General features: G+C 42.2%; 2 protein-coding genes across 2 annotated transcripts; both read left to right on the forward strand.

The window, feature by feature from the left end:
• Window positions 1–350: 350 nt before the first annotated feature.
• Window positions 351–2,681, forward strand: LOC311489300 (tripartite motif-containing protein 16-like). Its single transcript, XM_084546323.1, has one exon. It carries the CDS (start codon window positions 640–642, stop codon window positions 2,296–2,298), a length of 1,659 nt encoding a protein of 552 aa, XP_084402449.1. The 5' UTR covers window positions 351–639; the 3' UTR covers window positions 2,299–2,681.
• Window positions 2,682–8,439: 5,758 nt separating this feature from the next.
• Window positions 8,440–10,259, forward strand: LOC311489312 (tripartite motif-containing protein 16-like). The gene has a single exon (XM_084546337.1). The coding sequence runs from the start codon at window positions 8,455–8,457 to the stop codon at window positions 10,108–10,110; it is 1,656 nt and encodes a 551-aa protein (XP_084402463.1). The 5' UTR covers window positions 8,440–8,454; the 3' UTR covers window positions 10,111–10,259.
• The last annotated feature ends 3,133 nt before the right edge of the window (window positions 10,260–13,392 follow it).

Below are 13,392 nucleotides of genomic sequence, written 5' to 3' on the forward strand. Positions count from 1 at the left end.
TCATCAGCCTTTGAGTATATATCGTCTTGTCTCTTCCTTTGTCTTTGCCAGTTTGTTTCACCACCTGTTTTCCTTCCTGTTATTCGTCTGTTTCCAAAATTTCTGTAAATCTCCCAGTGTCTCCTTTTTTTGTCTGTTTTTTTGTTCTTTTAGTTTTTTGGATTCTTCTGGTGAATGTTTTCTTCAGATTGATTATCTTTTGTTGGACTAATTCTTGGACTGACCTGCGTAAACACAGTGGAGCCTTCTGTTTCTCACTTCCAGTAAGTGTTATTAATGCTGACTTTTTAGTTACTCATCCTTCAATAGTTTATTTGTTTCTTACATTTGGATCCTCGTTTGAACTATAACATTATAGCATTAGACTTCATTGTCAATAAGGAAAAAAAACTTTAATTCAGTGTTGCTTGTTGTCTTGGAATAAATCCAACCTGATAAACCTCATTCCTCTTCATCCACTCTGTCCATATATTTCTATGTCGTCTCTCCTTCAGATCTCCAAGTTGATGATGGGTGTGATCAACATGTGGTGACGTGTAACAAGTGAAGACTTGAAAAACTTGATGTTTGACTACACAAGCTTAAACTAGTTTAGCTGAGAAAGAGAAATTCACTGAGTCACTGACACTGAGAGCAGACATGGCTCACAAAGGAGTCGAGCTGCATCGAGAAACAATCAGCTGTTCCATCTGTCTGGATCTACTGAAGGATCCGGTGACTATTCCCTGTGGACACAGCTACTGCATGAACTGTATTAAAAGACACTTTAATGAAGAGGACAAGAAGAAAATCTACAGATGTCCTGACTGCAGACAATTCTTCACAACGAGGCCTGTCCTGGTGAAAAACACCATGTTAGCAGTTTTAGTGGAGCAGCTGAAGAAGACTGGACTCCAAGCTGCTCCTGCTGATCACTGCTATGCTGGACCTGAAGATGTGGCCTGTGATGTCTGCACTGGAAGAAAACTGAAAGCCTTCAAGTCCTGTTTATTCTGTCTGGCATCTTACTGTGAGAAACACCTTCAGCCTCACTATAAGTCACCTACATTTAAACAACACAAGCTGGTGGATCCCTCCAAGAAGCTCCAGAAGAACATCTGCTCTCGTCATGGTGAGGTGATGAAGATGTTCTGTCGTACTGATCAGCAGAGAATCTGTCATCTTTGCTCTGTGATTGAACATAAAGGCCACGACACAGTCTCAGCTGCAGCAGAAAGGACTGAGAGACAGAGAAAGGTGGAGGTGAGACGACAAAACATCCAGCAGATGATCCAGGACAAAGAGAAAGATGTGAAGCTGCTTCATCAGGAGCTGAAGGCCATCGCTCACTCTGCTGATAAAACAGTGAAGGACAGTCAGGAGATCTTCACTGAGATGATCTGTCTCATCCAGGAAAGAAGCTCTGATGTGGAGCAGCAGGTCAGATCCCAGCAGGAAACTGAAGAGAGTCGAGTCAAAGAGGTTCAGGAGAAGCTGGAGCAGGAGATCACTGAGCTGAAGAGGGAAGACGTTGAGCTGAAGCAGCTCTCAGACACAGAGGATCACAACCAGTTTCTACACAACTACCCCTCACTGTCACCACTCAGTCAATCTACACACTCATCCAGCATCAATATCCGTCCTCTGAGGAACTTTGAGGACATGAAAGCAGCTGTAACAGAGCTCAGAAATATACTACAGGACATTCTGAGAGAGACAAGGACAAACATCTCACTGACAGTGACTGAAGTGGATGTTTTACTGCCACAACCAGAGCCAAAGACCAGAGATGAATTCTTAAAGTATTCATGTGAAATCACACTGGATCCAAACACAGCACACAGACAACTGGTACTGTCTGAGAGGAACAGGAAAGTGACATCAGTGTTTCAACATCAGTCTTATCCTGATAATCCAGACAGATTCAGTCCTTATTCTCAGGTCCTGAGTAGAGAGAGTCTGACTGGACGTTGTTATTGGGAGGTGGAGTGGAGAGGAATAGGAGCTGATGTAGCAGTCACATACAAGAATATCAGCAGAGTAGGGGATGAAAGTAGATTTGGACACAATGACAAATCTTGGACATTAGATTGTTTCAGTTCTACATTTGTGAACAACAACATCAAAACTCCTGTCTCAGGTCCTCGTTCCTCCAGAGTAGGAGTGTACCTGGATCAAGGAGCAGGTATTCTGTCCTTCTACAGCGTCTCTAAAACCATGACTCTCCTCCACAGAGTCCAGACCACATTCACTCAGCCGCTCTATGCTGGACTTTGTATTGGTTTATCATCAAGTGCTGAGTTGATTAAAGTGAAGTAGACAGAGGTAACTTCAGGAGCAGAGAGTTAAATTCTGTGTTTCTCTTCATCAACTTGTTTTCTCTCCATGTTTGTTGCTGAGAGTTCATTGTTGTGGTGTTTCTGCACAGAGATCAGCTGTCAGTCAAACATTATGGCTGCTACCTTGACATGTTTAATAGTTGTTCTCTTGATGTTTCATCACTTTCTTCAGATGGAGCTCTTTCCTGTGTCTGTTTAGCCATGGAGGATATCACTGCTCATGATGACTTTTATTTCTATCACAATGTAAACTTCTCTGAGCTCTAAATATCTGCTGAATATTTGTATTGATGTATTTGTGTCTTGTTGCTTCTCTTCCACTTCATAGCAGAGGAATCAGCAGACCTTCCTTTATCACTGATATGTTGTTGAACACTTTGTACAGAAATAAATCTATGATTACATTTACATCTATTAGTTTTTCAGACTATATATTCATATCTACATATACATGAGGTACTATGTGGTTTATTAACATTTTAATTATCATGATGATTGTTCATTCTTTTCCTGGATTGAACAAGTTGATTGTGATATGTCGTTGATCACTTTGTACAGAAACAAATCTATGATTACATTTATTAGTTTTTCAGACTATATATGTGTGGGTCCACACTTGCCTTCATCACTAATATGTTGTTGATCACACTGTTAAAATATATTCACATTTATTTGTTTGTCAGATCAAATGTTGTTTAAATTCATGTACAAATAAATCATTATTGAGGAGATCATTATTTTCTTGGTTAAACTGAATGATTGTGTTGATTTTGTCAGATTCTTTTCTATAATCAGTCAATAAAGAAGTTTTTAAAGAACTCATTCAAGTTTGTGTTTCATCCATGGAACCATCACAGGTAAAGTTACTTGAGTGTTTTAGGACATTTAGGATGTCTGTAACTTGTAAATTCTTTTCTCCCATCTTTCCTGTGTTACCTGAATGCATCATCAGTGTTACAGGCTGAGGCTCCTGTGGACAAAGTGACACAGTGTCATGTTACAGATGTTTCAATGTCTCTTTACTGATGCTGTTTAAGATGCTGAAGGCTCAGTGGAGGTTTTACACGTCAGGTCAACAAGTGAAACCTAAAAACTGATGCTCAACACAAGAGGGCGCCTTCATCCTGCTGACAGGGACGTAGTGGAGTGAATGAATGAACATGAATGGAGTAAAGATCAAATCAAATAAAAGGACTTGCTGTTGACATTTTCTTTGGCTTTTACTCGTCTATAGCTCCTCCAGCAGCTTTAACTATTTTATTTAAATTGCACTAATTGTTAGCAGGGAGTTCATGTTGACGACAGTGAGTTTGATTTTATTTCAGCGTGAACACCTTTCTTTACAACTAGAAATAAATCAATAATACTTTACTGCTGCTTCTTTCTGAATCTGTCTGGATCCACACTTACAGCAGTAAAATAAAAATAAAAGTTTTAATAGACTAATGTGATCTTTTGCTTATAGCAGTTTAATAAGAAACGCTCCAATAAACCAAATGTTTTACAGACATGTAGTTTGAACAGTCCCCCAAAGAATCACCATGTTTCGTGCATCCATGTAATCCTAGGAGACATAGTCCCTGTTCAGACCTTGCATTAGAATCCGTCCTAGGCAACCTGATCTCAAGTGTCCAGCTTTAAATACCTGTGTTCACACCTGCCACTAAAATGTGTCTCAACATTCATGATCAGCCAGAACTTCAGACCAAACCTCAGTTTTCCTGCATGTACTACATTGACTGTGACGACCGGCCAGGTGAGGAGTCAGCTGGAGAGACTGAACCAACGCAAGGCGGCAGGCCCTGATGGCATCAGCCCCAGGATATTGAGGACCTGTGCCAGCCAGATGTCTGTTGTTCTCCAACGGCTCTTCAACCTGAGCCTCAGCCTGGAGAGGGTGCCGCTTCTCTGGAAGACCTCCTGCCTGGTTCCTGTGCCTAAGAAGTCATCTCCATCTGGCCTCAGTGATTTCCGTCCAGTTGCCCTTACATCCCATGTGATGAAGGTGCTGGAGAGGTTGGTGTTGGCCCACCTAAAGCCACAGGTGACATCATCTTTAGACCCCCTACAGTTTGCCTACCAGCCGTGTCTGGGGGTGGATGACGCTGTCATCTATCTTCTGCAACGAGCTCACTCACACCTGGATGGTGGTGGAGGCTCAGTGAGAATCACATTCTTTGATTTCTCCAGTGCCTTCAACACCATCCAGCCTTTGTTGCTGGGTGATAAGCTGCAGTCGATGGGTGTTGGTGCATCCACTGTCTCCTGGATCACTGACTACCTGACAGACAGGCCACAGTTCGTGCGTCTCGGTCATGTCCTGTCTGATGTGGTGGTTAGTGGTGTGGGAGCCCCACAGGGCACTGTACTTTCTCCGTTCCTGTTCACCTTATGCACCACTGACTTCCAGCACAACTCAGAGTCATGTCATATACAGAAATTTTCTGATGACTCTGCAGTTGTAGGGTGTATAAGCGGTGGACGGGATGAGGAGGAGTATAGGAGGCTGGTGGACGGATTTGTGGGGTGGGCTGGAAGGAATCACCTGCTGCTTAACGTGGACAAGACCAAAGTGATGGTGATCGACTTCAGGATGAAGGGAACAGCTCCTCTGCCCCTCAGCATCCTGGGTAGGGATGTGGAGACGGTGGAGGATTACAAATACCTGGGAGTGACCATCGACAACAGACTGAACTGGAGGACCAACAGACTGAACTGGAGGACCAACAGTACAGCTGTGTACAAGAAGGGCTGCAGCAGACTCTACTTCCTAAGGAAACTGAAGTCCTTCAATGTGTGCAGCAAGATGCTGGAGATTTTCTACCAGTCTGTTGTGGCCAGCACACTTTTCTCTGCTGTGGTCTGCTGGGGGAACAGCATCACAGCCAGTGACACCAACAGACTGAACAAACTGATCAGGAAGGCTGGCAATATTATTGGCTGCAGACAGGACACTTTTGAATCGGTGGTGGAGAGGAGGACTCTGAACAAACTGTTATCAATCATGGATAACCCTGACCACCCTCTCCACCACACAATAGACAGACAACAGAGCACCTTCTCCAGAAGGCTCAGACAACTTCGTTGTCTCAAAGAGCGCTACAGGAAATCTTTCCTGCCCCAAGCCATCAGTCTTTACAACTCCTCATCTGTGTGTGACAGATGACACTCTGGACTCAAATGCTGGTTGCTATACAATGAGGCAGGAGTAGGCAGAAACTAAATTTAATTACAAAAGGAAACACAAAGCGCTGCTGAGACGGCAGGAGAACCAAAAACAATAATTAAATTAAATTTTCAAAAAGACAAAAACGTAACATCACAAGACTAGAAATCAAAAACACTGGGAACACAGAGAAAGGGTAGAAAACAGTACGACACGACAGAGGACAAAGGGAAAAGCAGGACTATATATATACACACAAGGGCAGACGAGACACAGGTGAAAACAATCAGGGTGGGGCAGACAATTACCAAGGTGGGAAATCACAGGACAGTAAGGTGACGAGAAACAGGTGACACCAATCAAGACGGGGAAGACAATCACAAAGACGGGAAGATACAGGAAGGGACACAAGACAGGAAACCAAGAATTCAACAAAATAAAACAGGAAACTACGAAACATGAAACATGAACGAAACTCAAAACATGAACACAGGAATCAATTCATTCAGTAATACACAGGATAAGATGTTACAATCCCTTGTGCCAAGATCCCAGGCAAAACACATTTAGAGGCCCTGTTCAACTAAGAAACCCTACAAAACCCACGCTCATGTTACATGATGATTAACCTACAATCTACATGAACTAAGTAAATGCTGCTGGTTTGTAAGCCCACAGAGCAGCAGAGGATAATTAAAACATTGTGAAACATAAGCTATCCAAACACTGCTGGCTTGTATGGCCCACTCAGCAGCTAACCATAGCTACCAAGCAACATGAAGACATCAGGAACCTGGCCTAAACAACAGCAGTATGCAGCATGTCATTGGGGTTTCCAAGTGGGCACCTCCCTTCACCGATGTTTCGTTAAGTTAGACATAACGGAAGAAGGCTTAACGGTGACTTCCAGTGTCCTGGAGTTACCCCCCTCCACAATGCCACTACACAAACCCGCTTTCCTCACCATTCAATGTATATCAACAACTAATATTTCAATCATTAGCCTAGTCCAGGGGTCTCAAACTGATCCGTGAAAGGGCCACTGTGGCTGCAGGTTTTCATTCCAACCATGCAGCACCCATGCAGTGGGTGTGGCTGGTAAGTTTTTGTTCCAATCAAGCAAGAGGACACTTGAAATGACTGTGTGAAGGCAGTTCAGTTGATTGATTGAGCCAAGTCAGATGTGCTGCTGCATGGTTGGAATGAAAACCTGCAGCCACAGTGGCCCTTTCACGGATCAGTTTGAGACCCCTGGACTAGTCCTTTTAAGAACCACGAGCCAAACAAACAAAACTACCATGGTTTGCGCCGTTGATGCGGACTGAACCACGTAACAAACAAACAAATCTACCGTGGTTCGGCCTGTTGATGCGGACTGAACCACGAACCTAACCGACCACATCTAGCATGATTTGTAAACATACTGAAGTCACGCAGCCATCCTAACCTTTAGCTAGTTCCCCAGCTAGCATGCTTCCTACGTGCCCGTAGCCACTCGCTCGCTCTCTCTGCTGCCCTGGACATGTTGCATACCGCAGTCCTTTGGCTTTTTTCACGTATGCCCAGCAATCGCCGACTTTGCCACAAATCCACCGCATCACACTTCTGCCGGGCGGACATAAGCCTTCCAGCCATTCTGATCTGCGTCTGCTGCTAGCTCTGCATACTTAGCTCTCTTACGCTCGTTAGCCTCCTCAACTCTATCTTCCCATGGGACAGTCGACTCTATGAAATAAACTACTTTCATTGGCTCAGACCACAACAGCAGATCTGGCTGTAGACGGGTGCTAGCTATCTCGGCTGGAATAACTAGTTGTCCATTTAAATCCGCCATCATCTCCGCATAAAAATACAGAACCGTGACATGTACGTCGTGACTGGGGTTAATTCTACATATTTTGGAAAAAGCTGTAAAGTCTTTATTTATTTATTCATTTATCTCTGTCCTGACATTAGTTATTTTAGAGGCAAAACACAGACATTGACATATACACATTCGTATTTCCCACGTGCTGATATGTTTTTAATGACAGAATCACACACAGTGTACTCATGTACAATAATTTAATTAGCCACTTCCTGTTCACATTAATTTATTATTTAGTTAGTTAACAGCTACATGGACAGAATATTTAAAAGGCTCTCTTTACTAATGACCAGACTGCACTTGAGATTCTTTTTAGTTTTCAGGTGATTATTTTTAATTGTGATTTTGTGTTTTCACAGAAGAAACCATTGACCATATATCAATCACCTCATCCATGTTACTTTACTCTGAATGGTCCCACATTCATGTCGTTGTACGAGGATTTGTGAGGGTTGCAGATCAGTCCAATGAAATGACCTTGAAGGGAGAATAACACAACAAGCCTGGATTCAATGGTGAGAAATCCAGTAACCGGAATAAACAAAGCTAACAAGAGTTAGAATTTCAGCATTATTAAAGTTAATGCTGACATCTTTGAGTAGGAAGAAGAATTCAGACAAATGTTTTTTGAAATTTGACTTGAAAGCAGCACCAGAACCAGATCAGACCGATTAAAAGATGCTTTTCTGCTGACCCACTTTTAGCTCAAACCTGTTGAAATTAGTTATAAAATGTGATCATACTTGAGTGGTGTGTTTGTCTGTTCCTCCTTTTAAATAAAAAACACGCTCTCTTTTTATTTTATTGGATTATTAGGGAAAAGGAAACTGGAAACAAAATCTCTGAACAGAGCTGTTTCAAAGAAGAATCCATCATCAGAGTCTGAACGCCCTCATTCTACTTCCTGCTCTCACACACAGCAGCTCCACTCTGTCCACGTACGTCTTGGTTCCCTCCCGTTTAGATCTGCACAACATGTGGTGAAGTGTAACAGCTGACTGGACCCATTCACTGCAGAAACACATGACATTTAGATCAGAGCTCAGACTAGTTTCACTGCTAAGAAAGAGAAACTCATGGAGTCACTGACACTGAGAGCAGAGATGGCGGAGAAAGGAGTTGAGCTGGATCGAGAAACAATTACCTGTTCCATCTGTCTGGATCTACTGAATGATCCGGTGACTATTCCCTGTGGACACAGCTACTGCATGAATTGTATTAAAAGCCACTTTGATGAAGAAGACAAGAAGAAAATCCCCAGCTGCCCTGACTGCAGACAACTCTTCACCACGAGGCCTGTCCTGGTGAAAAACACCATGTTAGCAGTTTTAGTGGAGCAGCTGAAGAAGACTGGACTCCAAGCTGCTCCTGCTGATCACTGCTATGCTGGACCTGAAGATGTGGCCTGTGATGTCTGCACTGGAAGAAAACTGAAAGCCTTCAAGTCCTGTTTAGTCTGTCTGGCATCTTACTGTGAGAAACACCTTCAACCTCACTATAAGTCACCAACATTTAAACAACACAAGCTGATGGATCCCTCCAAGAAGCTCCAGGAGAACATCTGCCCTCGTCATGGTGAGGTGATGAAGATGTTCTGTCGTACTGATCAGCAGATTATCTGTTATCTCTGCTCTGTGGAGGAACATAAAGGCCACGACACAGTCTCAGCTGCAGCAGAAAGGACTGAGAGACAGAGAGAGGTGGAGGTGAGACGACAAAACATCCAGCAGATGATCCAGGACAAAGAGAAAGATGTGAAGCTGCTTCAACAGGAGCTGAAGGCCATCACTGACTCTGCTGATAAAACAGTGAAGGACAGTCAGGAGATCTTCACTGAGATGATCCGTCTCATCCAGGAAAGAAGCTCTGATGTGGAGCAGCAGGTCAGATCCCAGCAGGAAACTGAAGAGAGTCGAGTCAAACAGGTTCAGAAGAAGCTGGAGCAGGAGATCACTGAGCTGAAGAGGGAAGACGCTGAGCTGAAGCAGCTCTCAGACACAGAGGATCACAACCAGTTTCTACACAACTACCCCTCACTGTCACCACTCAGTCAATCTACACACTCATCCAGCATCAATATCCGTCCTCTGAGGAACTTTGATGACGTGAAACCAGCTGTGACAGAGCTCAGAAATATACTACAGGACATTCTGAGAGAGACAAGAACAAACATCTCACTGACAGTGACTGAAGTGGATGTTTTACAGCGACAACCAGAGCCAAAGACCAGAGATGAATTCTTAAAGTATTCATGTAAGATCACACTGGATCCAAACACAGCAAACAGACGTCTGGTACTGTCTGAGAGGAACAGGAAAGTAACAACAGTGAATCAACAACACTCTTATTCTTATCATCCAGACAGATTCAGTGATTGTTCTCAGGTCCTGAGTAGAGAGAGTCTGATTGGACGTTGTTACTGGGAGGTGGAGTGGAGAGGAGGAGTTGGTGTAGCAGTCACATACAAGAATATCAGCAGAGTAGGGGATGAAAGTAGATTTGGACACAATGACAAATCTTGGACATTAGATTGTTTCAGTTCTACATTTGTGAACAACAACATCAAAACTCCTGTCTCAGGTCCTCGTTCCTCCAGAGTAGGAGTGTACCTGGATCAAGGAGCAGGTATTCTGTCCTTCTACAGCGTCTCTAAAACCATGACTCTCCTCCACAGAGTCCAGACCACATTCACTCAGCCGCTCTATGCTGGACTTTGTATTGGTTTATCATCAAGTGCTGAGTTGATTAAAGTGAAGTAGACAGAGGTAACTTCAGGAGCAGAGAGTTAAATTCTGTGTTTCTCTTCATCAACTTGTTTTCTCTCCATGTTTGTTGCTGAGAGTTCATTGTTGTGGTGTTTCTGCACAGAGATCAGCTGTCAGTCAAACATTATGGCTGCTACCTTGACATGTTTAGTAGTTGTTCTCTTGATGTTTCATCAATTTCTTTAGGTGAAGCTCTTTCCTGTGTCTGTTTAGCCGTGGAGGATATCACTGCTCATGATCACTTTTATTTCCATGACAATGTTAACTTCTCTGAGCTCTAAATGTCTGCTGAATATTTGTATTGTGACACGCCAGGTAAAGGAGGAGGACTCAGACGCAGAGGTAGCAAAAAGCAAAGGATAATTTATTCTTTATGAACACAAGGCTATCAAAAAACAAGACAAAGTATCAAACAAAAAATCACTCCAAGGAGGCAAAACGAGACAATTAGTGATGGCCCTCTGACACCCGAGGCTCCGACACATGCGCCGTAGCTCATGAAGCAATTGTATCGAACCACTGTGCCGAGGCGTGCTTCGGTCACGTGACTAGTGACGTTTGAAGCACTTGAGTGACGTTCGAAGCAGTTCAAGTGCTTCGAACGCTTCAGCGGCAAACGAATCACCTGAGGGGTTCGGTTTGTCATGTGAATCACCTGGTGGGATCGAGTGTGTTCAGGGATATCTCGGATATCCTATCCTTATTTAGTGATGCTCATTTGAATGCTTCTTTGCATAGTAGGTTGGTTTGTTGCTGTAGTTGGAGTTAGTTGCGTATTTTATGGAGATAGATCGTAAGATTCAGAGAGAAATAGATAAATACATAGCACTAGATTGATAGATAGACATAGTTAAATAGATAGTCCTAAATAGCGTTATATATAGATAAGACAGAGAGAGAGAGATACAGATACGATATAGATATATAGTCAGAAGTGCGTGTATAGTTTTGGTTGGGACAAATCACGTGTTTTGTGAGGTATGAACCATTTCACTGCTTCATTCAGAAACCCTGTCACTGGTTTGGTTGTCTCGGCTCTTCGGGAGAGATGAGATGAGTCTTCAGAGCAAATAATGAGTCAAGAGAGATTTGGTTTGACACTGTTGCATTCAGTACAAATATTCTCTAACACTACTAAACCATGATACCAAGAGCAAAAGAAAATAGCTGATGTAAGCGCTGAAACATAAACATTAGTGTAAATTAGCAAAGGTTCATAGAGTGTAGCAGTGACGTAATCAAAATGGTCCACCGACAATGGTGCTTCATTAATGAGGTTCGTGGTTCACTGTGAAATCACCCGTACACCGGTCTTTCGTCAGCGAAACAAGGGTTCGATTCCCGTCTGTTCTTTATTATTTATTTTATTGTTATATGTATATAATTTTCTTGTAATAAACTTTAAACCACATATCCATGTAATGTAGTCGAATAGGAATGTGCATGGCAAATCAAGTCCCATTCAAGCATGAACCTGTATGACACGTCTCCATTGCACTACATTTTATTGTCCACTAGATGTCCTAATAGAGCACTGTGTCACTGAAGCTTCGAGTAATGAACCTTTTTTTGAATCACGTGTCGAGGCTTCAACAAAGCCTCGATTGCCCATCACTAGAGACAATGAATAATCAAGACTATGACTTGATGTACGTAGGCTGGTATGCTCAAAGAATCGACGACACGATACGTGACACACTGGCACAAACGCAGACCATATATACACAGTAGGGTAATGGGGAACAGGTGGAAACAATCAGGAATCGGGAAGACAATCAGACCAGTGACACAAGAGGAAGGGCAAGTGACCTGAAACGAGAGGAGAGTTAGACTTTCAAAATAAAACAGGAAACCACGAGACAATACGAAAACAATTCACCGCTGTGTGACATATTGATGTATTTGTGTCTTGTTGTTTCTCTTCCACTTCATAGCAGAGGAATCAGCAGACCTTCCTTTATCACTGATGTGTTGTTGATCACTTTGTACAATTCAGTAATACACAGGATAAGATGTTATAATCCCTTGTGCCAAAATCCCAGGCAAAACACATTAGAGGCCCTGTTCAGCTAAGAGACCCTACCTAACCTATGGTCATATAATATGACAATTAACCTATAATCTACATAAACTAAGTAAAAGCTGCTGGCTTGTAAGCCCATTGAGCAGCACAGTTCAGACATTGTAAACACAATGTACAAAAAGAAATCTATGATAACATTTACATCTATTAGTTTTCAGACTTTATATTCATATCTACATATACATGAGGTACTATGAGGTTTATTAAAACTGTAATTATCATGATGGTTGTTCATTCTTTTCCTGGATTAAACAAGTTGATTGTATGGTTGAAATTAATCTGTACATGAAATAATTTGATGTGTGAACAATGTGTTGATTTAAATATTAAATAAAACAGTTTTTCATTAAATATGAATTATTCTCTTTGGTCTTCATTCCAGGATTTCTCTCACAGCTGATGGAGAAAATGTGAAACTAATATGACAGTTTATATAAGACAGTTTTCCTCCTGAAACACCTCAAAGTACAGAGTTTATGTTTTCTTTGTTTGTTTTTTATGACTAACGGCTTAAAAACTGGAAAATGAACCAGAAAGAAGTGATTAGTGAAGGAAGACACAACCACACAGCTACTGCATGAACTGTATTAGTAAATTAGTAGATTATTAGTAGATATGTTTAGACATTAAAGATATTCTCAAACATTTAATCACATTCCTTATTTCATTTCGCATTAAATTTATTAATTCATTTCATCCCAGAGGTCTGAGTTTGCTCCAGAGAGTGGTCCTGTGAAGAAAAACTAATGTCATTGGGTCATTCTGATGTAGCTGAATCATTATTGGCATGAAGTAGTTCATGCTCCGCTCTGTAGCGCAGAAAGACGTGCTGTGATAAGAAAACAGAGCAACAGAAAGAAGACAGCAGCGACACAGAAAACATGGATATGGATAAATATTGTTAAAAAAATGCTAGATTTTTTTAGCCTGTTTGTGTTCCTTGGTTCGCAGTAAGAGAAGGAGCTCTGCGAATGATGGCGGTTTATTCTTGAGCTGTTCGAGCTGAAGACTGGTGATCACAATACAGTTCCAACATCCTCGACAGAATTCCTTGAGGAGTTTGTTAGTGTTGTGGGCAGCAATTCCAACACAGTCTCACACCTTGTCCAGAACGCAGCTGCAAGGGTCCTTATAAGAGCAAAGAGGTCAGACCACGTCACACCTCTACTTAAAACTCTACACTGGCTACCAGT

This window comes from Chelon labrosus, assembly GCF_963514085.1.
Source record: "Chelon labrosus genome assembly, chromosome: 6".
NCBI lineage: Eukaryota > Metazoa > Chordata > Actinopteri > Mugiliformes > Mugilidae > Chelon > Chelon labrosus.

What these genes read in the sequence shown, in the direction of transcription:
- LOC311489300 (XM_084546323.1), top strand. Translation starts at nt 640, where the DNA reads ATGGCTCACAAAGGAGTCGAGCTGCATCGAGAAACAATCAGCTGTTCC.
- LOC311489312 (XM_084546337.1), top strand. Translation starts at nt 8,455, where the DNA reads ATGGCGGAGAAAGGAGTTGAGCTGGATCGAGAAACAATTACCTGTTCC.